We start from the raw sequence: 26,018 nt of genomic DNA on the forward strand, positions 1-26,018 counted from the left end.
TCAGCAACTGTATGTTACTACTGAAAATTATTTATATGTTGCGTAGTATTTGATTTGAATTTTGCTTTTTTTAATTTGCAGGATGCAAATTGCTTTATAAGCAAGATTTTGCAAGACGTCTGGGGCTTAAATGTGTAACTTGCAACTATTGCCTTCAGATGTGTAAGAAGGCAGCAACTAAAGAATGCGATGGTGTAGTACGAGATTTTTGTAGTGAAGATTGCAGTAAAAAGTTTCAAGACTGGTATTATAAAGTACGTCTTTAATGAATTTATGTTTTCCATGATTGATTCATAACATTTATTTTGAGTACTTAACTGCATCAAGCCTGGGTTTTATTTGTAGACCTTGTCATTTCTTTTTTTTGGTAAACGCATTCACTACTTAATCAGTTGTGTTGCAGGAGGTTTTCTCTATTTTGAGAAATCATACCTAGTTGGGAGCTGGACTAAAAATCTATAAGAAAAGCTACTAGGGTGGCTCCTTAAGGTTACTCATATTATTTTACATACCCTTTTAACATTGAAATCCAAATTCTTATGACTCGTAAGCCGATGTATTTCCTATAACCTGTTTGCTAGATGATTTTAGTAAACAAAGGTACTACTAAGGAAAGGTTGACCACTGTTTTATCGCTTCCCCTAGCAGTTTTTGCCACCATTTCTCCAGACAGACAATGCAACACCATTCCCATCTTTGTGCCTTCACTTGTAAATGGGCCAAATAATTAAGCTGGTAGGTGATGGGGAGACCTTAGTCTACTGGATGTACATGTGGGTCCACAATTTATTTTTCCTTATTTCTGTGCATTAAATTTGTCCACCTGGATTGTAGCTATGATATCTCCTGAGTCTGGTGGAAGTGGAACTAAGCACTTGCCAGCATAGTGTATTAAGGCCTGGGTGCACTATCTGCTCTGCAATAATAGCAATTTTTTTTACTGATAATGTTTTTAGTGTCACTTTGAGCCAAGCGTTCGGCTCATTCTGAACAATGCATGACGCACCCTGTGTTCTTACTAGTCATACAATGGGCCCCATTTTGATACCAAAAGCAATATGGTTTAGAACTGGCATTAGCAACCAACTAAAGTTCAAACTTGCCCAGTTCAAACCATCTAAGTGACAACTCAGAATTTGTATAGTGCAGCTTTGCTGCCATGTGACTTTGATGCCCTGAACAACATCTTGCCTAAATGCACTTGAAAGAAAAAAATTAAATAATCTAAACTTTAAACGGCTAACTTTTGAACATGAAATTGAGCTCAATGTTTCAGCAGTATCCAGAGGGAGATTGTATTAATGAGTACCAAAGCTTGAAATCTTTCGGGCTCAGTGACAACAGCTTGTGAAAAGTGACATTTGGAGGTTGTTGGGCAGTATGTGTGCATTGCCATTGGATTATGGTGTCCTTGGGATCTGAGCATTGTTTTTTTTTATTTAAATAAAATATATTTTAATTTTATTCTCAACAAACAAAGAATAATATGAAATAAAAAGATCAGTCAGTACCGTCATAGGAGAATCATCGCATATACGCTTCAGAAGTATAGCAATTATCATACAGTGGAGGTAGACATATAACATAACAATCTCCCATATAACGCTGATTCCCCTTACTCTATGCAGGAATCTCGTCTCTTTTCTCACTATCATGCAGGAGTGGTTAAAAGTCCCATTCTTAACTGTTCCTGTACTTAGGTAGGCTAGTATCAAATTCCATTCCTTCCATGTCTAAGCCATAGTGCCTCAGCCATGGCGCCCATATGCTAGTGAATTTTTTAGGGCAACCTCTGGCCTCGTATGTTGTATTTTCTGTTCTCATATAGAGGTCCATGCTGGCTTTCCACTCTTTTAGGGTGGGGATGTCCACTTTCCCCCAGTGCCTTGTAATATCTTGTTTGGCCACTATCAATCCCAGATTATTTAGTAACAGTTTATATCCAGGGATATCAACGTCTGTGGGGATTCACAGTAACAGATACTTAGGTTCCCTAGCAGCCTGTACTCAGAGTATAACATTTAGCTCTTTTACTATCCGAGCCCAGTATCTTTGAATATTCGGGAAGTCCCATAACGTGTGTATAAATGTACCACAGCGGAGACAGTCAGGTGACTCAGCCCTTCCCATTGTGTGCAGTTGGGCCCTATCATAATAGACCCTGTGAAGGATTTTATATTGAATTAACAAAATCCGTAGCTTAATAGCCACCTCTCTCAGGTGCATCAGGGCCCCTTCCCAATCAGTGTCTTCCAGTGGACTTGTGGTGTCTTCCTATTTGGAGCGTAGAGGCTTCAAGTTATCCGCAATGTTATTAATTAATGTTCTATAAGTCCATGAGATTGCCTTGGAGGCGATTTATTCTTGCAATAATCTACCCTCGAGCAGCGCATATTCAGGGATGTCTATCATTTGTTTTTTCCCTGCTCTCCAGGCGTGTTGCAATTGAAGGTACTTGTACTGCTGCCTGCGCGCTGATACTTCGACTGTAGAGTTGAGAAAGGGATTAAGTCCCCTTTCAGCAAGACATCTCTCACATTAGTAATTCCCACCATATCCCATTTCTGAAAGCCACGAAGTTTGGCCACTTCAGCCAGTCTCTTCCCTTCCTAGAGTGGCGTTGCCATTGTTACCTTGTTGTGCCATGCCATCTGGCTTTCTGCCCCCAAAGCAGGGGGTGACAGGAAACCTAGTTCTCCCCAGCATAGTCCAAAACGTAAGCGCGATTTCTCCCCTCCTAGGGAGACACAAAGCAAGGTTGTTTACAGGTAAGTGAACGATTTTAAGGATGGAGTTTTGGGGGTGGAACCAAGATTCAGGTTATCACTCAAGGTGCACCACCAGTGGCTCTATTGTGGCCGGGTGCAGAGTGGCAATGTTAGCCAATGGGTCTAGGGAGCACCTCGGTTGGGGTTGCTTACGGGCAGGCCACTCGGTCGTGGGAACCATGCTCCTGGGGTTAAGGTCAGAACAAAGGGGTCCCAAGGTAGCACCAAGTCCACACCACCGGCAGCGCTGGGGCGGCTGGGTGCAAGGTGCTTGGGAAGTGTCAGGAGCCCAGTGCTTTTCTATGGAGGATGTCTGTCACGGAAAAGGACTGCGGGCTGGAGCCAGAAGACTGGACGAAGGGAACCAATGACTGGAGGATGAAGTTGGAGTTACAGGTAGGCCAGAGTTGTGCCAATTGTGGAAACAATGCTACAGTTAAGGGAAAGAACACAGGCCCTGGGAACCTGATTGGCAGGGACCCAGAGCACAACGAGTCAACATTTCAGCAGTTGTCTGGCAAAAAAGTTAGGGGCAACCATGCAGAAAGGGCACTTTCCTACAGTACTTTGCGACTGTCCAGTGTGTATGCACCGAGGAAAATAGTGGGTACCTCCATTATTTCACACGCCAAAGACCCATCTGTAAGTGCCCACAAAAATATGCCCTTTTCAGTCCCTGCTCGCTGCAAATACGTTCTGCTGTTATGTGGGAATTAATGAAATATCCCGAATGAATGCTGCCTGATTTGACAGGTTGGCCAGTCGCACTCTTTTGGGGGAATCACTTCCTTATTTACAGTTGAGTTTTATCAAAGAGTAATCACGTAGTATACCGAGATACTCCACTTGTTGTACAAATTTTATTCATTTGTTGTTCAGTTTTTTGCAAAGTCAAGTTGTTGCGTCACAACTTTATGAAATTCATCAACTTTCCATTCGAAAATGTAAACAATCACATGTTCATCCACATGCCCAATGCATTTCGTGCTAGGCGCACTTCATCAGGGGAAATACATTTCTGTAGATTAAAATCAAAACGAAGGGTAATTAATGATGAGGAAGCAGGTCACAGTCTCTGTCAGGCATTAAGTTTGGTTCCCAGAGAGTGACAATGGAACGTGTAAGGGTGAGGTTTAAACGTGAACTAACGGTGAAATGAACAAAAAGTGGTGAACAATGAAATAGTGAAAACGGAAACCATGTGGGTCAACGAGTGTAAACCTGGTGAGATAATAAGTGTCCGGGGTTGCCGACATGAGCGTTAATCTCGTCAAGTGGATAGCATGCAGGTATTATCTGGTGCCGTGCATTCAGACCGGGTGCCATGTGCATTATCTTAGTCACCGTGAACTAAGTCATATAAAACCTAGGAGTGCACGTCTATGTATGATAAGCACGCTGTTTGAATAATAATTCGCCGTATAGTACTCACCGATCACCGGGTGGTGTGGACGCGTAATGGGTAACCGCCGTTCTCGACCTCAGTCGGAGTTAGTGTGTGTTCGCGCATGCGTGAAACTCGCGTAATGTAGTGTCGCCTGCGTGACCCGGGTAACTACGAACGTGAATTATGCTTAAACTAAACGGCATGTGAAGGATGTGCAACACGTGTTGAAAAAATATATGATTACAACATCAACAGATAGCTAACTCAAAAAAAACGAAGCAATTAAAAAAATTATTTGTGTCATAATGTTAAATGCTCAGGCTGTGGTGCCGTTGGCGGCCATATTGGTACAGTCAATAGTAATTCTTCAAATAATATTCGTAATCATCATAAGGCAAGAATACATGTAGCTTAAGTACTACTATCGTGGGTCTCAGCTCAGCACGAAATGCATTGGGCATGTGGATGAACATGTGATTGTTTACATTTTCGAATGGAAAGTTGATGAATTTCATAAAGTTGTGACGCAACAACTTGACTTTGCAAAAAACTGAACAACAAATGAATAAAATTTGTACAACAAGTGGAGTATCTCGGTATACTACGTGATTACTCTTTGATAAATCTCAACTGTAAATAAGGAAGTGATTCCCCCAAAAGAGTGCGACTGGCCAACCTGTCAAATCAGGCAGCATTCATTCGGTATATAGTTCAACTCCCCAGAGGGCAGAGGGAGCAGACCGGTCCGCACCTAAAAGTTGAACAAACCTGACTCTAGTTTACCCACAGGGTGCCACACCACCCCCCATTAATTAATGAAATATCCACACAGCAGCACTAACTGTAATAGCACCTCTCAAAAAGTTCTCTTTCAAGAGGAGTCGTATTCATGTCGTCTTTTGTATAGTGTATTTGGGTTCACTTAGGTGCACTTTCAAGTTCCTGGCAGTTACTTTTCCTTGAAAGTGTACATGTGTGTTTTTTTCTGAGCTATCATTTTGTTTCTCCCTGTATAATTGTCACTGTAGAAGTTAAAAACTAAGAAAACTCAGCCAGGCAAAATTGCCATTCACTGAGATCTTCTGATGTGACACTAATTATACTGGATAGTGATGCAATAATTGTGAGGGCCTTGCACTGTTCCGAAATGGGCCACATGCACATAAATAATTTTTCGCTTAAGTTCTCATGCCCGTAACGCTTCTCTCCGCCACTACATTAACCACACTCACATTCTTTTTATTTATTCATTTAAATTACCTCCGTGAAGCTGATCCTCCAAATATAGCCCCACCCTGTGTCACAAAGCAGAGTCGGGCCCCTTGCAGAGCCTTGGTGCCAGGCCTCTTTAGAGATTAGTTTCCCAGCTCTCTGCTGCTCTGCTTCAGCTCGATAACTAGGCTCTGTGCCGGGCGATGCCAACAACCACAGTCCCATACCTGTTTCAAGACTCTGGTGCTGTGCTGCTGCTTGGTGCCACACAGGTCTATTTGTAAGCCAGAGCCTGCCCGAGCTTGAAGGGAGCAGGCACAGTCCCAATGTGTCCCTGAGTGTGTTTTCTTAGGCAGTGCAAGGTAGGAGATACAGTATTGCGTGATGATGGAATTTTTAAAATGTGTAATCCGCCCCTCCCTCAGCTGAGCCAATAGCAGCCTGCATGTGTGAGGGGCTAATTCACACAGAAATGCTGTTACAATTAAAATATACACTAAAACGATGCAAACTTTAAACTACAGTGCAATTACGACATACCTTGTTAGTGAAGCTACTGGGTTGTGAGCTACACCAATGGGGTTGGTGAGCTACCAGTAGCTTGCAATCGACCAGTTGGAGACACCTGATATAGACCGATCCTTCAAGATACACATCCTGCTCTTTCCAGCGCATTTCTTCCTGGGCTTACCCAATCATTTAACATATCTGATGAAATCCTTAAGAGTTCGAAAAATGGCTTTAGCCCTAGGACTGGCTCATCAAGCGATTCTCTTCCCCTAAGGCTCGGACAGAGTCCCAGATTATACTGCTTGGCACCACAAACTGTGGTACTTATTAGGATAGAAAAACTGATGCTCTCTGCATAGTATAAACTACATACTTACCAGAAAATAAGGGCTTCCTTTATCTATATTCTTTCCTCTAGATTTAATGAGCTTACCTGCCCCAAGTATCTTAAATTACTACACTTGCTTCCCCCTCCACAGGGCGAGACTCCGAGAATACAGGTTAGCAGCATGCGGTGTACTGGGTGGGTTTCGGCATGAAGGGTTGAGAACCTCTGGTTTCTTGGCAGAAAATGGAGGTGACATTTCAACTAACATCATAATGAGTGTATGGGGAGCAGGTTTTGTACGGGGGGTTTCATATTTGATTTGCATATTCTCGGGCTGTACACTTGCTGGCTGCCTCATGGTTGTAGGCAAACAGAGCTGTGTTATTTTTAGGTTGAGCCTAGCCTGCAGAGGCGCCGTGAGGCATGCTGTATCTATATTATGTGCTTGGAGTACCGCAATTGGTTCCTCTTTCTGTCCTTTGCAAATGCCGGCTTTTGATTACTAGTCCTTCCTTTTTAGGTCGAGCCTTGCGCATGCGCTGCTCTGCTCGACTTTATGTAAGGGCTTTCAGAAAGCTCACCTCATGCCAGCACACGCTCGTGCGTATGCTTTTTGTTTTGTCCAAAGCTATTGGCCTTTGCGTGCGTCTTTTTAACAAAGACAGCACGCAATTGGCCAAAGGCTCTTTCCATGTTCACGCCCACGGCCTAATGCTTGCGGTTACGCGCAGCAGCAGCATGTTACCAATGATCGTGCCCAGGCGCTGGCACGATAAGTGGAAACCTGTGCTGCTGCTCGCAATTGCGCTCACACCAGCAGCTCCCGCATCTCATTTCGTTCCTCCTGGTTTGGCTTCCGATGCAAAAAGGTTTCTTCTTTTCCATCCCAAGGAGAAACTTGAGGTTTGTTTTCTAAAGAGCGAGAGTAGAAGTGAAAGTCTGGTCTGCGGCAGAGCTGCCTGCACCACGCTGGTAAGTGCTGTGTGAGTCAATACCGGTCTGTTATCGATCCCTCTGCTCCTGTCAGTGCTGCGAGGGGTGGGGGCAGTTGTACCCTCTGAGCACTTTTAAAAAGGCTGTGCGCGATCCCACCACCTCTTGTAACCCCTAGTTACATTAGCGTGTTTGTATTGTAAGCACCCTATCAGGGATCCACACGTGTTAACGTTTGAAACTGAGGCCTCGTCCTGCAGAGAAGCACTGCACAGCCTTGTCATATGTCTGCTCCCATTTGTATCACCAACAGCTACCTCTGTTGTTTGGTTGGAAGCTATAAGCTCCTCCTCCATGGTGCTACATCCTGCTGTATATTCACATGGCGATGCACCAGATTTGGCTAGCGATAATGCAGTACATTCACATGATTTGCTGTTCATTTGTCATTCTACAGTGTAGTCCATCTACAAAGTGTTGTAGTGTTGCTGTCTGCTTGGCACACAACTGTTGGGAAAAAGTACTTGCTGTTGTTGTGTGGCTGTCAGTTTTGCTGCAGTGCTGTATATTTTACGTGGTGTCGCATTGTTGTCGATTTGGCATGCTGCAGTGCAGTGTGTTCACACTTTGTGTGCATAGTAGAGTGCAGTGTATTAACCGTATTGTGGTCTTGTCGATTTGGCATGCTACAGTGCAGTGTATTTACTCGTGTTGTGGTCTTGTCGGTTTGTGGTGATACAGTACAGCTCTCTTGTTTGAATGCCATGGTAACGGATATTTACATAGAAATGCTGTTAATTTGATACTATGGTGTAGTTTATTTATATGCTGAGGCTGTTGCTTTGGCACAAGTATGCAGTGTTCATAAGGTGTCACTGTAATTTAGGCAGTATGGTGCAGTATCTCTATACCGTTCTGTTGTTAATTTAATGCTATGGCTTCGTATATTTATACGGTAATGCTGTCACTTTGATACTATGATGCAGTATGTTTGCACAGTGATGCGGCCTACTTCATACCATAGTGCAGTTCATTTATATGATGATGCTGTTGCTTTGACAAGCAGGCCCATTATATTTCTAATGGGATGCTGTTCCATCGATACTGTGGTGCAGTGTATTTATACAGTTCTGTTGTTGCTTAAATGCTACGATGGATAATATTTATAGGTGATGATTTCTATTTCATGCCATAGTGCAGTTTATATAAATGATGATGTTGTTTCTGCGACAGGCGTTTATGGTATATGTATAAACTAACACAGACATTTGATGCAGTGTATGTATACAATTGCAATATAGTTCTATAGTGATACTGTTGAGACGTGCAGTATATTTATGCGGTTGCTGTGCGGTTATATGGTTAATACATTAAGACTGCAAAATTTCAAGGTGTAGATTCAAGTTTCTTGTTAAAAAAACATGCATTTTAAAAGTACATTTATTGCGCACGTTTTTAGGTCTCGCCTGCGGAGGCTGCGCATGCGCAGTCTCGCTGGAGAGATTTTATGGTTTAGAGGGGCTTTGAGTATCGGGCTTTAAGTCCTGCCCCTCTTTCTGATTTGCCAGCGACGGTGCCCAGCCATTGGGAAAGAGCATTCTGTAATGTAGACTTTTCTCTTTTTCTGCCATCTCACTTGGACGGCCTGGCCTGCCTTCCTTCTGGCGTAAAATGTTTCTTATCTTTATGGGGCCAAACTGATGGCCCTATAAAGATAATAAACCTTTTACTTCAGAAGGAAAGCAGGTCAGGCGTCCAAGTGGGATGGCAGAAAAAGAAAAAAGTCTACGTCATGGTGAGCACTTGAAGCATTCAAAGAAACTGCATGTGTTTTGCCTCACGATCTTCCTTTATGCGTTAGCATTCGTCGTCGCTGTGCTTCTCTGCACGCCAAAGCTCCATGTTACTGTTGCCCCATCCACACCCATGTAGCTCTCTCCATCATCCTCATCAGCATGTGTGCTTCTCTGCACCTTAGCGCTCCACAATATGTTTTGCTTCTGTTTTGCCACTTTTACCCTAGGCCCACCCGCGGCCCCAGTTACTTTAAATACCCAGTGTGCGCCTCAGGGCCCTGCGGCTTACGTTGCTTCATCCACTTTCACAACCCACCTGTTTTCCTGTTAAAATAAAACTTTGTAATAAAAAAGACCTATTGTACCAATCCATTTCAGATCTGTAAAATTAAAAAGAAAATAGGTGTTATGATGTGCCGCTCATGCACTGTTAACATTAGTCCTTAAGCCGTGATATATTGATTTTGACAAAGGATGTTTAATGTTTTGGGGGGGGGAATCTGATCTGTCTGACACTCAAGATGGATCGGGGCTCCCTCCATGAGCGGGAGACACTCCTGTGCATTGCCTCAGCCGCACACTCAGGTCCTGAGGTGTTTGGCCGAGTCCCCTTCCCATCACATTGCCCCCTCCCCTCCACCTCCCCCCCCCCACTTCTCCCCCCCTACTTCTCCCCCGGTTATGGCCACGGGTGACTTAGTCATCCAATGAGGAGGCGGAGCTCCTGCGACCTACACTTTCTCTGTCTCAATCATGCCCAAATAGGAGACCTCACCTCTCTAGTATGCAAGGGCTCACTAAAGCTGATCTGTACTGGTAGTGCTGGTAGCAGTTTCATTAAGGCTTGAAGAACTGTGTGCAAGTGGTGATGACTGAAAAGTTTCTGTTTCCCTTCTCATTGAAAGCACACCACCAAGACTGGGCTACATTGCAGTTCACACACTGTAAACATTAACCACTGGCCACACTGCACTGATAAGACTCCTCCTCCCCCTGTTCCCTTCTTGTCTTCACAAAGATTTTCTCACACTGGACCTATCATCTTTCTATCAGTTATATCTACTTGTTTTATCTGAGTATTGTATGAATGTTTTGTTTGTGTCAGTACACTCGCAATACAATTTTTGCAGCTCATAAATCATTTCACGGCGCGCACATTACGGGCACGCTGAAGTGTATAATCCGATGCCAAACATTGAATTTAGGGGGAGATGTAAAACCTGACAGGACATCACAGCTCCAGCAAGAAGTAGGGCAGCTGTAAATGGAGCCAGCGGCGTTGTGTAAACAGAGCCCACGCAAACATGCCTAAAATCAACAACAGAGGGAGGGCTATGTGCGCCGGGATCCCGTTGCTCCCGGAGAAAAATACTGGGCATTGGGGGCAGAGATGTGATGCTTAAATCTAAATTTATGTAAAATCATAAGTAAGGTTCTGTTGCTGGCACATGCATCGCCTTCAGAGTCACATTGGGGCTGAGATGCGCTTCCAAGACGAAGGGAAAATCCAAAGTATAAGTGTAGCGCTGGTAGAGCCGTGGGCAGAATGTGGATCCATAATCATCACTCTTTCTAATTGCAGCCTTGCAATGGAAATTGGATTTAGGAGATAATTACAGTGAAACACGCAAAAAAAGATATGAGAACATAGCCAAGGAGAAATGAAATTGAATGAGCCCTTTGAGTTTATATAAATTTTAATATTTAAAACGCTATTAAGAGGTTCCGAGACAGGAAGGAAAACTCTTGAAATTCTTCATTTTTAATTAAAAAACAAGGGGCACTAGGTGGCGCCGGACTGTAATGGCCGCACTGTGGTGAGGCTCCCGTAGCAACGGGCGGCTTTCTATCCTTCACCCTCATCCTGGCTAATTAAATTGCTTTTTTACACCACTACTGCAAAGCTGCAGATCACCTCAGGCTGCGGCCCTGAATTGAGGCGAGTGAAGTGCGACGGACTCCAGCAGCCGAACGGGTCGCAATCTGCCTGGAGCGGCTGCTCGGCGGAAAAAAACTGCTCGGGGCTGTGCGGGCCGGACCGCGTAGGTCGGCCCGACGGATCCACTCATCGCTACCTGGCACCAAGCCTTGCGCCAGGGCTGGACAGAAACGTGCCTGTGAAGGTTGAGGGCGCACACTCAGCGGTCTGAGAAAACGAACACTCCATTCCAGCTGTCTGGCCGGATCTACTTGCCCCCCCCCCCCCTCCCGAAGGTAGACACGCATAGAGGGGCAACTGGCGGTAGAGCTGACAGCTGGCCGTGAATAGCGAGGAGAACCACCAGGCTGATTGAAAACCAGTTAACACAGCGGGCAGCGAGGGGGGAAGTGTGGCCCGTAACATTGTGACGGTGGCCGCCATCTTCTTCGGGGGCACTGCCTCAGGCCCTCTCTCATTTGCCGGACCAAGGTGAGGCGAATCGGGGCCGGTGGGGCTACTGACTCTTTGGAGTGGACGACCCTGGGGAAGCGCGTTGGACCCCCCCCCACACACACACACTTACGAGGATTACCTGCTGTGGATTAAGTACGTGGGAACACTTTACTAGGGGAGACTGCTGTTGGACTGGTTGAGGTCCGGGGCCCCCTTTGCCGCTTGCTCTGCACAGTTGCCTGGCCCTCACGCTACACTGTAGGGGCAGCTATCCCTTGGGCTGAGTGGTCGCTCCCCAGTGACTTCCTGCATCAGTCGGTATCGTTGCTTGGCTGCCTATCTGCATTTTGCCTCATTATTGCTGCCTGCTGTGTGCCTGCTTGCCGCTCTGTACATTTAGCATTTGTGGATTTTAAAAGCGCCGCTTTTTCAGCATTTGCGCATTTCCGCTGGGCTCCCCCCTCCGCCTCCATCTTGCCTGTGTTGTTGTTGTGCTGATCTTTAGCCCGCCCCGCCTCCCAGCTGAGACGCCCTCCCACTGACCAGAACAGCGCTCCACCACCGGAAAGCGCCGTGACTCGCTCCTGTCCCTTGGGCTGAGTGGTCGCTCCCCAGTGTCTTCCTGCATCAGTCGGTATCGTTGCTTGGCTGCCTATCTGCATTTTGCCTCATTATTGCTGCCTGCTGTGTGCCTGCTTGCCGCTCTGTACATTTAGCATTTGTGGATTTTAAAAGCGCCGCTTTTTCAGCATTTGCGCATTTCCGCTGGGCTCCCCCCTCCGCCTCCATCTTGCCTGTGTTGTTGTTGTGCTGATCTTTAGCCCGCCCCGCCTCCCAGCTGAGACGCCCTCGCCCCTCCCCTCCACCACCCATATATGACAGTTCTTCCCGCGCGCAGCGTTTACGCGCAGCGACCGCGCCCAATCCGCGCCGAAGGTGCGCCAAAGGTAAGCCCGTCTACGCCCGTCCGCGCCTGGACCGCGCCCAGCGCCAGACCCCTTGCCCCTCGCGCTCCCGCATTACCTACGATGCCGCCACCCTCCTAGCCCTTAACTCCGGTCGCGCCCCAAACTGCGTCCAAGCCGCTCCCGGACACACCCATGGACCTTTCTCCTGCTTCTCCTGCAAATTCATCGGCACCGACAACATCTCCGCTACGACCACAACACAGACTCCTGACCCCAACCACCTACAATGCATCCTTCTCAACACCCGATCAGTCCACAGACACGCCATTGACCTATGGAATCTACTAGACACCATCTCTCCAGACGTCGCCTTCCTAACGGAAACTTGGATGAACGCCTCCTCCGCCCCAGACATCACCATTGCCATCCCTGAAGATTATAAGATCATTCGCAAGGACCGCGCCGTCCACACAGGAGGAGGAATCGCCATCGTCCATAAGAAGTCAATCCGCATCTCAACCAGCTCTGACGCCAATCTCACCAACTCTGAACACCTTCACTTCCAAATCCACATCGACCCCAAGACCACACTCAGAGGCACCCTCCTCTACAGACCACCAGGACCCCGCGCAAAATTCAGTGAAGACATCACGGACTTCATCACTCCTCACGCGCTCCCCTCCAAAGACTACATCCTTCTGGGAGACCTCAACTTTCACCTTGAAAAGTTCAACGACCGCAACACCACCACCCTCCTGGACAATCTCGCCAACCTCGGACTTAAACAACTGGTCACGTCCCCCACCCACATCGCAGGTCACACACTCGACCCCATCTTCACCTCCAGCAATCATGTCTCCTTCAGCCACACTACGGAGCTCCTCTGGACTGACCACAGCTGCGTTCACTTCACCCACAACAAACCAAAACCCACCAACCACCTCCAACCAACTCTGCTAAGAAACTGGAACAAAATCACCACGGACCAGATCTCCGCATCGCTCCTTCTAAACACCCCAGCCCACTCTTCTAACGCAAACGAAGCCGCCACCAACCTCACCCTATGGTTATCCAACACCGCCGACACCTTAGCACCACTGAAGAAACGTCAAAACAAACCTACCAGCAAAAAGACCTCATGGTTCAACGATGAGCTTAAGAAGTCCAAGAAACTCTGCCGCTCCCTCGAAAAGGCCTGGAAAAAAGACCCAACTACTAGCACCAAGGACGCCTTCAAAAACGCCACCCGCACTCACCACCAACTAATCCGAAAGGCCAAGAAAACAGCATTCAAGGATCGACTTGACAACAACGCCCACAACAGCAAGGAACTTTTCAACATCGTCAAGGAATTTTCTAACCCCTCGGCCAACTCCAACGACATCACCCCCTCTCAAGCCCTCTGCGACTCCCTAGCCTCATTCTTCCACAACAAAATTGCAGACATCCACAACAGCTTCGACGACCAACCCGGAAACCAACCCACCCTACCTTTTGCTGAACATTCTCCCCCCGTGAACACCCTTAACGACTGGAACCCAATCTCCACTGAGGACACAATCCGCCTGATGAATTCCATCCACTCAGGATCCCCCACAGACCCATGTCCTCACCACATCTTCAACAAAGCAGACTCCGTCATAGCACCGCACCTCCGAGACGTCATCAACAGCTCCCTCAACTCCGCCACCTTCCCGGAAGACTGGAAACACGCTGAACTCACCGCCCTTCTGAAGAAACCCACAGCGGACCCCACCGAACTCAAAAATTACCGCCCCATCTCGCTCCTTCCATTCCCGGCCAAAGTCATCGAGAAAGCTGTCAACAACCAGCTCGCCGCCTTCCTCGAAGCCAACAAATCCCTCGACTCCTCACAATCTGGCTTCCGAGCAAAACACAGCACTGAGACCGCCCTCATCGCAGCAACAGACGACATTCGAACTCTACTGGACAATGGAGACACAGTCGCCCTCATCCTCCTCGACCTCTCTGCAGCATTTGACACAGTCTGCCACAGCACCCTTTTACAACGCCTCAATAACATCGGAATCCAAGGAAAAGCACTGGAATGGATCACCTCGTTCCTCACCGGAAGAACTCAGAAAGTCCGCCTCCCACCATTCAAATCCGAGGCCACTGAAGTCATCTGTGGCGTACCACAAGGATCCTCACTCAGCCCCACCCTCTTCAACGTATACATGAGCCCCCTCGCGGCCATCGCCCGCCAACACAACCTCAACATCATCTCTTACGCGGATGACACTCAACTTATCCTTTCTCTCACCAATGACCCCAGCACCGCCAAAACCAACCTACACGAAGGAATGAAAGAAGTTGCAGAATGGATGAAACAAAGCCGTCTGAAACTGAACTCAGACAAAACAGAAGTCCTCATCTTAGGTACTTCCCCCTCTGCATGGGACGACTCCTGGTGGCCGGAAGCCCTCGGAAAAGCACCCATCCCGACAGACCACGCACGGAACTTAGGCGTCATCCTGGATTCTTCACTCTCTATGAATAGACAAGTCAGCGCCGTATCCTCTTCCTGCTTCAACATTCTTCGCATGCTTAGAAAAACATTTCGCTGGATCCCCACCGAAACAAGGAAAACAGTCACCCATGCTCTGGTCACGAGCCGACTGGACTACGGAAACACCCTCTACGCAGGCACTACCGCTAAACTCCAGAAGAAACTCCAACGAATCCAAAACGCCTCAGCCAGGATCATATTAGACATCCCACGCAACGAACACATCTCTGGTCACCTTAAAGACCTCCACTGGCTACCCGTCAATAAGAGGATAACTTTCCGACTGCTAACCCACGCACACAAATCACTCTACGACATCGGACCAGAATGCCTCAACTCACGACTGTCCTTCTACACCCCCTCCCGCCAACTACGTTCTTCCAGCCAAGCCCTCGCCACTGTACCTCGCATCAACAAGACCACCATGGGAGGCAGATCCTTCTCATACCTGGCTGCTAAAACATGGAACTCACTCCCCGCTTACCTTCGCCTTACCCAGAACCACCTAGCATTCAGAAAGCAACTTAAAACGTGGATATTTGACAAGTAATCCTTCTCCCCTTTCTAAGCGCCTTGGGACCCTCTGGGTATGTAGTGCGCTATATAAATTCTCTGACTTGACTTGACTTGACTATGGGCAAAACGGAACCCCGACAGGCGAAGCTGTCATTCGACGCCCGCAAGGCCCCCGGCGCCCGGTCCAAAGAGCACGAAGATGCGGTTCCACCAGAGACCCAGGAGGAGGGGTGGAAAGCCATACTGATTGGGATGCAGCTGAGCCTGACCTCCATTGACTCCTAAATGGATGCCATGAGTAACAGGTTGGAGGCGGTGGTGGCCAAATTGGATGCGCATGACGAGCGGTTGAAGGAGGTGGAGCAGAGGGTGTCGGACTTGGAGGAACGGCGCTGGAACCAGCCAGCAACATTTACAGCACATGGATAAGTTGGTTGAAAGTTATAGCTGACAAGAACGAGGAGTTGGAGGCCAGATCACGACGCAATAATGTAGGGATGCTAGGTTTGGCAGAGACTACCAACACTGGAAGACTTCATGGAGCGCCTCCTAGCAGACTTATTTGGCAAGGACTCCTCGCCCCACATGATTATCAAGCGGGCGCATCGATCGCTGGCTGCCCGCCCACCTCCTGGGGCCCTGCCGCGCCCGATCCTCATGCGGTTCCTGAACTATCGCGACAGAGATACGGTATTGCGCTTGGCGCGTGAGAAGGGAGAAGTGCGGTACGAAAATACCACTTCGTCGTTCTATCCAGATTTCACCCACAATGTGCAGAGGCCCGCCGCAATTTCGCGGCTGTGAAAAAGAAACTCCAAACAAGAGGCATTCAATACGCCATGCTGTACCCAGCGAGTCTGCGGATCTACCATCGTGGGAAACCTCATATCTTTGGCACTCCACAGCAAGCGGAGGAGTTTCTTCAAAGGGAATGCCGATCATCTTCACGTGAGGAGGCGGGCAGGAGAAGGTCCAGATCCCACTCACCGTTATCTGACCCAGGCTGATAAGAACGCGCTGCAGAAGGCATGCTGCCCGGTAATACGGCTGCTGAGGAATCTATGAAAGTTTTGCAGTGTGGTGATGTATATCTGAGATTTAACTTGACTATATCTGTTATGCCGCCCGGGCACTCGCCTACGCCCCGTCATAAAGGCCCCCTAACTCAGGGGGTTGGAGATGGGTGGAATATGGAGGTGGAGTGGGACAGTCGGATGCCCCAAGTGGTCCCCCACCAAGTGGTCCCCCAGTGAGGGCATTCCCCTGGCTCATCTTTATGAATGGGGCGATTTTGGGATGAGTTTGTGCTGATGATTGGGGAGACTGTTTGTGGGGGGAGGGTAGTTTGTTCCTGGCGAGTTGGGGAAGTCGGCGTGGGGGAGAGTGGGAGGGGGGGATGGGCTGCGGCACACCATGTGGGAGGGTATGGAGAGAATAAGTACGGCTGTTCAGTACATATGTTCGGTACATATGTTCGGGACAACTCATGGTCGGTACCAATAACGATCCCATTACTGTAAACATTCTGTCTTGGAATGTCAGAGGTTTGAATGATCCCCAAAAGTGTCGACAGGTCCTTGGATATTTGGATCGTCATCAGGTCCATGTTTCCCTGTTACAGGAGACGCACCTCCCAGGTGGCGGCTCAACCCCATTTACCTGTTTTGCTTCGTATTCCAACTACTCGAGGGGGTTGGCTATCCTTATTAAAAGGGGGGTGCGATTTGTGCGGGGTGGAGTGGATCTGGACCCTGAAGGTAGATACTGTTTACTGTGGGGGAAGCTGAATTCGCAGGAGGTGGTTTTTGCTAATTATTATGGGCCTAACATAGATGACGCGCACCCCATTCTGGTGCTACGAGGTAAACTCGCTACTCTAGGGATTGCATATGTCATATGGGGGGCGGCGGGGGGGGGGGGATTTCAACACAGTTGTTGACCCCAAACTTGAGAGGTCCCATGCTACGTCCGCACACTACACCGCTGCACACCGCACATTGCGAGATATTTACAGGCCGACTACCTGTTAGATACATGGCGTCATATACACCCCTCCGGGAGGGAAGGAACTCACTACTCAGTAGTGCATAACACCTGGGCCAGGCTGGATTATGTGTTTGTGGCATTGGTGCACTGGGTGGGGGCAGCCACTCACCTGGCTCGCACTTACTCGGATCATTCATCGGTGCTTGTGTACCTTCACCCTCCTGTGGACCTTTCTCCCTACCTGGGTTGGCGGCTGAACCCAAAGCATTTGCAGGGCATGGTGTTTAGAACTGAGATGGAGCAAGATATTCGCGACTTCTTTGATAGGAATATCAATTCAGTGGGTAGTCTTACTACTGTCTGGGAAGCATTCAAGGTGACAGTGTGGGGATGGTGCATTGCGAAGGGAGGAGGTATACTACGTGGCCTTCGACAAGATTTATGTAAGTTGTAAATGGAGCTGAAAGCCCTAGAGACCGACATAAGTAGGGGAGGAAACTCTGGGCGCTGCACGCCCGCCTGAGGGAGAAAGTCTCGGAATATTAGGAGGCAGCTAGCTTCTTTTGTGTTTGCAGTCGCACTTTGTTGCCAGTGCGGTACCTTCCCCTTCTCAGCAACCTGCCCTCACCACCCCTCTCAGGTCGCTGCTTGCCCGTTGAAGAAACAGGTTAAAAATGCATGTAAAGGGGAAGGCACGTAGCTCAAATATAATATTCCATAGCACTGACACCAGCCTACATGTAAAGCAATGCCCTGGGCTAGCCTCAGCCGGACCCTGGGTGTGCAGACAGTGGCATCTCCAGCTGTAAACAGGGTTAGGGAGAACCCGGCGGCCTGCTGCTGCCTACAGAATTTTCTGTAGCCGCAGCTTCCCACTTCATTGTCCGTCCCTTTCTCCCATCCTGCTCAGTCCTCCTCCTCCCTAGTAGCCAATGAGAGTGTAGGGTTGTTGTACTGCTGCTGCATTAGTACCAAATGAAAGTGTAGTGGTGTACAGCTCCTGATTAGTCTGTCTCCTCGAACATGTATAGTTCTTGCTCGAGTCCATGTTCCACATCTATTCTAAGTAAAACCGACAATGCAAGACATTTAATTTGAGTCAGTCCAGATCCAGTGCTGTAGCTGCTTCTCTGGTCTCATCAATAAATTCACCATTGTAAGTCCTCCAGGCAGTGCTGCAGCTGTGCCTCTATTTCTAGTGGTAATTCCTCATTCTTAGTCCTGAAGGCAGTGCTGCTGCTGCGTCTATGTTCCAGTGGTAATTCCTCATTCTTAGTATTCTAGACTGTGTTGCCAGCTGCTTCTCTGGTTTCAGTGGGAATTCCTCATTCAAAGTCCTCTCGACAGTGCTGCTAGCTGCTACTGTGGTTCTGCCGGTAACTTCTACATTCTATGTCTTTCAGACCAAGCTGCTTGCTACTTCTCTGGTCCTGTCGATAATTCCTCATTCATTGATGTGTGGCTATTCTAACTATTGTAAGGTAGCTGCAACACAAGTTAGGATGACGAATGATAAGTAATCATTCTCTGCCATACTTTCTGAAACTGTGCATTTGTATTTAGGCTGCAAGATGTGATTGCTGTAGAACACAAGGAACGCTCCGTGAAAAAGTACAGTGGCGAGGAGAAATGAAGCATTTCTGTGATCAGCATTGCTTGCTGCGTTTCTACTGCCAGCAAAATGAACCAAATATGTTGACACAGAAGGGACCTGAAAATATGCACTATGGTATGTGATTTATATAATTAAAAAGTTGCTTTCTATGGTATTTTTTTTTCTCTGTGGTAAAGTATATTGGTGATTGAGTGCTGCAGTATAAGATAAACATATTCAATTGTTTTGGGCTCGGGTAGAATTGGGAAAAGGCAAATTATTTGAGACATTAACAGTATTGCCTGCTTCTAATCTTAGGGTCCTCCGATTCAAAAATTCATGGTGGTCAAGACGTGTCTAAATACTGGATTCTCTTCCAGGGGATACTCATTAATAGTCATAAGCACTGAATTATCTCCGCCCATGAGCGGGAACCCGGAACACATAACAATATACATATATATTTGTAAATATATCAAAAAGTACATTGTACTAAAATAATTATACACATATACATGTATAACAACCATAATATGCAGCCTAACATATACACATAGGCTAATAAAGCCAACCTTACACACGTTCTGAAGCATGAAAATATGCTAAATATAAATGCAATAAACAGGCATGAGCCCAAAATGCATTTCATAACCATGAAAAACTTTTATTTTCATCAAAGAACCTGTTGTAAACAGTTATTAGCCTAAAAGGCTGCATATGAAAAATTGTCTGTGTACAGAAATTCAGACTGGCACCCTGCCTTTAAGGCCCCAGAGAATCTGCACACTTTGCCTTTAAGGCCTCTAGGAGAACTGTGTTCCCATCATGCACCACAGGTGACAGTTAGGTCAGTTCTTTTTTCCGGCTTGTTCTGTGAGGAACCTGGAACTTGAGCTCTGCTCATTTGTAGTATTTTCTGTCAGAAGTTGGTTTTTTCTTACCTTTTTTTGACAAAAGAATATTTTGGTGGTGTTTTCTATCTTGTTCTGACTAACTGTTGGTATTTTTTAGTCAGAATGCCACCTTTATTTTACAAATGTCCTTCCTGTGGGAAGAAGGTGTCAAAAACGGATCCACACTCTGTTTGTGTGGTGTGTCTTCCAGCTTCTCATAAGGTGGAGGATTGTTATCACTGCCTCAACCTTTCTAGTAGAACTTTAAGAGAAAGGGAGAACATGAGGTTGCTGGGCCTTCTGGAGAGAGAAAACCGTGGTGAGAAGAGTTCCAAGGGCTTATTCTCCTCTTCCAAGCCATCTTCTCATCCTAAACGTCGAAGATCAGCGTCTCCAGAAGGTAGATCTAAGAAAACTCGACTCCAAGGAGCGTCGCCGTCAAAAAAGACATTGTCCACGTCGAAGAGGGCTCCGTCGACGTAGAGGACTTTGCCGGTGAGGCAAGGTTCAGCGTCGAGGTGGTCGCCGTCGAAATCTCTTTCGACGTCGAGACATCTGGTGTCGATTGCTGTAAAGACGACGTCGGGGGTGCCATGTCCGACGTCGAAGGCTCGTGAGAAGTCGACGACGAGATAAGAGAGGCGTCCGACGACGAAGGTGTCGACGTCGAAGGATGGTGTGTCGACGTCGAAGGATGGTGTGTCGACGTCGAAGGATGGTGTGTCGACGTCGAGGAAAGTGTCGACGTGGACGTCGAAGGAGAGACCGAGGTCGAGAGAGAGACTTAAGACGTCTTTGAAGAAGAGATCGACGTCGAGAGAAAGGACGACGTCGAAGGAGTCGACGTCGAGACCTAAAAAGAGAAGATCAAGGTCTCCATCGCGACATATGTCGAAGTCTGCTTCGGGCTCGAAGCATGGAGTGTCTAGGTCTCCCCCACCCGAACATGGGTCGGCGTCGAGACTATCCAGACCGGCCTCTCGGACCTCACTTAGGTCTTTGTCGAGGTCAGACATCAGTCCAGTACATTTGTCTTCTCCGCGTGACCAGCAAGACGACAGGTCTGCGGTGGGACAAGAGGTAGTGCACCAGGACTCGTCTGTGGTGGCTCATTCGGGCTCAACCTCAGGACAGGTGTCGGATGATAGACAATTGGTGCCCAGACAACGGACTCCATCTGGCTCATTGTTTTCTGAGCACAGTGTAGTTTCCAGAGCCTCCAAGTCTTCCACTGGACTGAATATTGTGCAGGTGTCACCTGAGGCTTCACCTGAGCGTGTAGGGCGGCCTAGTAACTTGTCTCCGAGGTGGCTGGAAAGCCTGAGACATTGGAAAATGCGTCCAGATGCAGGACTGATGGGGATGAGGGCTCCGGTCCCTCAGACGGAGCTGCATAGAAGATCACGCTCTAGGTCCTTAGTGAGAGAGAAATCACGTTCACGGGAACGAATGAGGCAGCGATCGGCAACTCCTCCGAGGCGGAGTAGGTCTCCTTCCTCATCTTCTACGTCTTCGAAGTCTTCTTTAAGATCTTCCTATAGAGACTATTCTCCCACAATCTCATCTACTCCCCCTTCCAGAGTGTCTCCAGTGGATGATTTGGGCACATTTAATGATGTGTTGTGTCGTGGGGCGAATAAGTTCAAGATCAAGATGGCAGTTCCTCAAATAGCAGCGTCAGTCATCTTTGAAACCCTACATCACAAGACGACTGGTAGACCTCTTCTGCCGTTAGTGCCCGGATTAATAGAACCAGCAATGAGAACTTTCTTAACTCCGGCCACGGTGGGTTCTGGTCCTTCTAGGATTGCTAAGAAGTACAGGGCTCCAGCAGAGGATCCTTTATTTTTGCGTTCTGACCCTCCTCCAGATTCACTTATTGTGGCGGCAGTCAGAAAAGCACATTCTGCGGCATCTACCTCTTCTGCTCCACCTGAAAAGGATAGTAAGAGTATGGATTCCTTGGGGAGAAGAATGTGCAATACCTCAGGTTCGGTCATGAGAGTGGCCAGTGCGTCAGCCTTATTGGGTCGCTATGATCGTCTGCTCTGGGACTCAGTGACTCGTTTTGCAGATAAACTCCCTAAGGAGGATCAGAAAGACTTCCTGGAAATAGTGGAAGAAGGAGGATTGGTGGCTAACCAGAGTATCAGTGCGGCTGCTGATGCGGCGGATCTGTCAGCTCATGGTTATGCACATGGTGTTTGTGCTAGACGTACGGCTTGGCTTCGCCTTACGGGACTTAAGCCAGAGGCGCAGAGAAAGATGGTGAATTTACCTTTCAATGGTTCGACTCTATTTGGCTCTCACGCTGACGACGAAATGTCTAAAATGAAAGTGGAGTTGGACACCCTGAAAGCTGTCGGTCTTGAAAAGAAAAAAGAATTTCGACGTCGGGGTAATTTTCGTCCCTTTGACAAAAGATCTTTTCAGCAGAGGGGCCAACAGTCGAATTGGTCCTCGCAAAATCAAGGCCAGAATCAGCAGAGGTTGCAATTTCAACAGCGACGACCTGGGCGAGGCAGAGGCAATGAAAACAGGCAGCAATCCTCTGCTACCAAGCAGCCTCAAAAGCAATGAACGGATGCTTCCTCCACAACCGTGTGCCACTCCGGTTGGAGGAAGTATTGTGTGGTATCTGGACGAGTGGAAGCAAATCACAAAGGACAGATGGGTGCTGAGTATTATTCAGAGCGGGTACCTTTTGAGATTCAAGAAGCCCCCTCCTTTCATTCGCCCCTTAAGGATGGTTCAGTGGAATATAAGGCGCTGGCAGCAGGAAGCGAACGTCCTTCTGAAGAAGAACGCCATAGAACCAGTACCATCTCCACAGAGAGGTCAAGGCCTGTACTCTCGATTTTTTTCTCGTACAGAAAAAAGGTCCAGCTACGGAGTTCAGACCCATTCTGGATCTGAGAGTATTGAACAAATTCATTCGGAAGGAGAAATTTCGAATGCTGGCTCTTCATCAGATTTTCCCTCAATTACACCAAGGGGATTGGATGTGCTCCATCGATCTGAAAGATGCGTACTTTCATATTCCGGTATCCAGAAAGAATCGCAAGTTCCTCAGGTTCCAAGTAGGGGTTCATCATTACCAGTACTCAGTACTCCCTTTTGGCCTGAGATCAGCTCCCAGAACATTTTCAAAATGTATGGCGGTAGTGGCAGCTTGTCTTCGAAAGAGACGGATTTCATATATCCGTACTTAGACGACTGGCTTCTGAAGAGTTCATCCCCATCGCTACTAGAAGAACATCTATCGATATGCCTCCAACTCATGTGCAAGTTGGGTCTGCAAGTCAACTACAAGAAGTCCATAATGAATCCCACCCAGAAAATCCACTACCTGGGTGCGCAGCTGGACACAGAAAACGAAAACGTGTGTCCTTCGGAGGAGAGATGGTCATCTATCAAGGCGAAGTGCGTGCTTCTCCTCCAGTATGCTCGTCCGACAGTTCGGCAAGTATCCTCTCTCCTGGGGTCCATGGCATCATGCATATTCATCGTGCCAAACGCACGTTTGCAGATGCGTCCTCTGCAGCAGTGTCTGGAAGATCAGTGGAAACAGAGTACGGGACGCTGGGAGGATCGAATTCATCTCCAACAGTCGGCAAGAGATTCCATTCGGTGGTGGATGAAGAAGGCACACTTGATGAAGGGAGTTCCTTTTCATCAGGACCCACCAACGCAGACTCTCATCACAGATGCCTCTCTCCTTGGTTGGGGGGCACATATGGGCCCTCTTCAGGTACAAGGGCTATGGTCAGACTTCGAGAAAGGATATCCCATCAATCTACTCGAACTCAGAGCGGTCCATCTTGCTCTCAAGTCTCTGGCTCCATCTCTACAGACTCGGTCCCTTCTGGTACAAACAGACAATACCACAACAATGTATTATCTAAACAAGCAGGGGGGTACCAGATCCAGGACTCTGTCCATAGAAGCCCAGACCATCTGGCATTGGTTACTTGCAAGGGACCTGTCCATAACAGCAGTTCACCTACCAGGAAGTCTCAACTCAGAGGCGGACGGCCTCAGCCGAGACTTCGTCAAAGCGCACGACTGGGTTCTCAACTAAGACGTCGCGCACAGCATTTTCCAGGCTTGGGGAACACCAGACATCGCAGACGCGGCAAACGCAAAATGCCCCGTCTTCGCGTCCAGGTTTTCCCAGAAAGGGTCTCAAGGGAATGCCCTTTTGATAGACTGGTGTCAAAATTTGCTGTACGCCTTTCCACCGACACCGTTGATACCAGCAGTGATCAACCGGATGTACAAGACCAACTCCAGAATGATACTGATTTGCCCGGAGTGGCCACGCCAGTGGTGGTTCCCAGATCTCCTCCAGTTGTCCATCAGGCCACACAGGAGATTGCCTTGTCGCCCGGATCTTCTGTCCAAGCAGCAGGGGCGAGTGTTTCACCCGAATCTGTCCTCCCTGCGCTTGGCAGCATGGCTCCTGAAGTCATCCAGTACGGACATTTACAGCTGAATCCGGAGTGTATGAACATTCTTAAGGAGGCAAAGCGGCCTTCTACAAGACAATCCTACGGATTTAAGTGGAAACGCTTTTACCTCTGGTGTCAGAGTAAAGGTCTTGATCCTATTCATGGTCAAGAACAGGTTATCTTGCCTTATCTTCTTTACCTTGCTGAGTCTGGTTTGCAGTTTAGTTCTATCAAGGTCCATCTTGCTGCAATAACGGCTTATAGAAAATCGCCTACACAGATATCGTTTTTTCGGATGCCTGTGGTGAAGGATTTTCTAGAAGGGTTAAGGAAGGTTTTTCCTCCAGTCAGGTCTCCTTCTCCACCTTGGGAGCTTAATGTGGTATTGACTAAGTTGATGGGTCCACCATTTTAGCCCATACATAAAGCTTCTTTGCAACACTTATCTTGGAAGGTAGCATTCCTGGTAGCCATCACTTCTGCTCGTAGAGTGAGCGAGATTCAGGCTCTGTGTTGCAAGGAACCATACACAGTTTTTCATGGAAACAGAGTGGTGCTTAGGACTCATCCTGCTTTTCTACCAAAGGTGGTGTCGGATTTTCATGTGAACCAATCCATAACATTGCCTACTTTCTTTCCAAACCCTTCGAGTCCGGCTGAGCGGACTTTGCATACATTGGATCTAAAGAGGGTTTTGAAATTTTACTTAGATAAAACAAAGTCGTTGAGACACACGGACCGTTTGTTTGTGAACTATGGTCCTACGAATACTGGTTTGGCAGCATCCAAGAGATCCATTTCTAGATGGATAGTGTCATGTATCTTACTGGCTTATCAGCTAGCCCACAAGTCTTTATCAGGTAGACCTAGGGCTCATTCTACGAGAGGGAAAGCTGCTACCACGGCTCTCCTTAGGAATGTGGCTATGTCAGAGATATGTAAAGCAGCTACTTGGCGTTCAGTGCATACGTTTACACGTCATTACTGCTTGGATTCTGATGCGCAGGTTGATGCACAAGTGGGACAAGCATCACTCAGAAATTTGTTTGCTGTGTCTAGTTAAACACTGTGTTGTTAAAAGTGCATCTATGCATTTATCTGTTCGCCCGCTTCTAGTGGGTATGAGCTTGCTACTCTATTCAGTGCTTATGACTATTAATGAGTATCCCCTGGAAGAGAAGGATTAGTTACTTACCTGTAATCCTAGTTCTCTTCCAGGGGTATACTCATTAAAGTCATAAGCACCCTCCCGCCTCCCCGGGCGAGCAGTAGCATTGAAGTTTTTTCAATATGTATTATGAAGTTTTTAAGTGCAGATTCCTGCTAAAAGTTTACTGTACCGTACAAAAGAACTGACCTAACTGTCACCTGTGGTGCATGATGGGAACAGAGTTCTCCTAGAGGCCTTAAAGGCAAAGTGTGCAGATTCTCTGGGGCCTTAAAGGCAGGGTGCCAGTCTGATTTTCTGTACACAGACAATTTTTCATATGCAGCCTTTTAGGCTAATAACTGTTTACAACAGGTTCTTTGATGAAAATAAAAGTTTTTCATGGTTATGAAATGCATTTTGGGCTCATGCCTGTTTATTGCATTTATATTTAGCATATTTTCATGCTTCAGAACGTGTGTAAGGTTGGCTTTATTAGCCTATGTGTATATGTTAGGCTGCATATTATGGTTGTTATACATGTATATGTGTATAATTATTTTAGTACAATGTACTTTTTGATATATTTACACATATATATGTATATTGTTATGTGTTCCGGGTTCCCGCTCATGGGCGGAGATAATTCAGTGCTTATGACTTTAATGAGTATACCCCTGGAAGA

At 47.5% G+C, this 26,018-nt stretch overlaps 1 protein-coding gene across 1 annotated transcript in view; it reads left to right on the forward strand.

Moving 5' to 3' along the window:
• ZMYM2 (zinc finger MYM-type containing 2) overlaps positions 1-26,018 on the forward strand; it is an 893,704-nt gene that overhangs the window by 534,112 nt on the left and 333,574 nt on the right. Inside the window, exons 10-11 of the mRNA XM_078658875.1 lie at positions 82-254; positions 18,812-18,977. Of these exons, the coding sequence (XP_078515001.1) occupies positions 82-254; positions 18,812-18,977 (339 nt within the window). The remainder of the gene's footprint in view (positions 1-81; positions 255-18,811; positions 18,978-26,018) is intronic.

Source organism: Lissotriton helveticus, chromosome 8 (genome assembly GCF_964261635.1).
Source record: "Lissotriton helveticus chromosome 8, aLisHel1.1, whole genome shotgun sequence".
Lineage (NCBI taxonomy): Eukaryota > Metazoa > Chordata > Amphibia > Caudata > Salamandridae > Lissotriton > Lissotriton helveticus.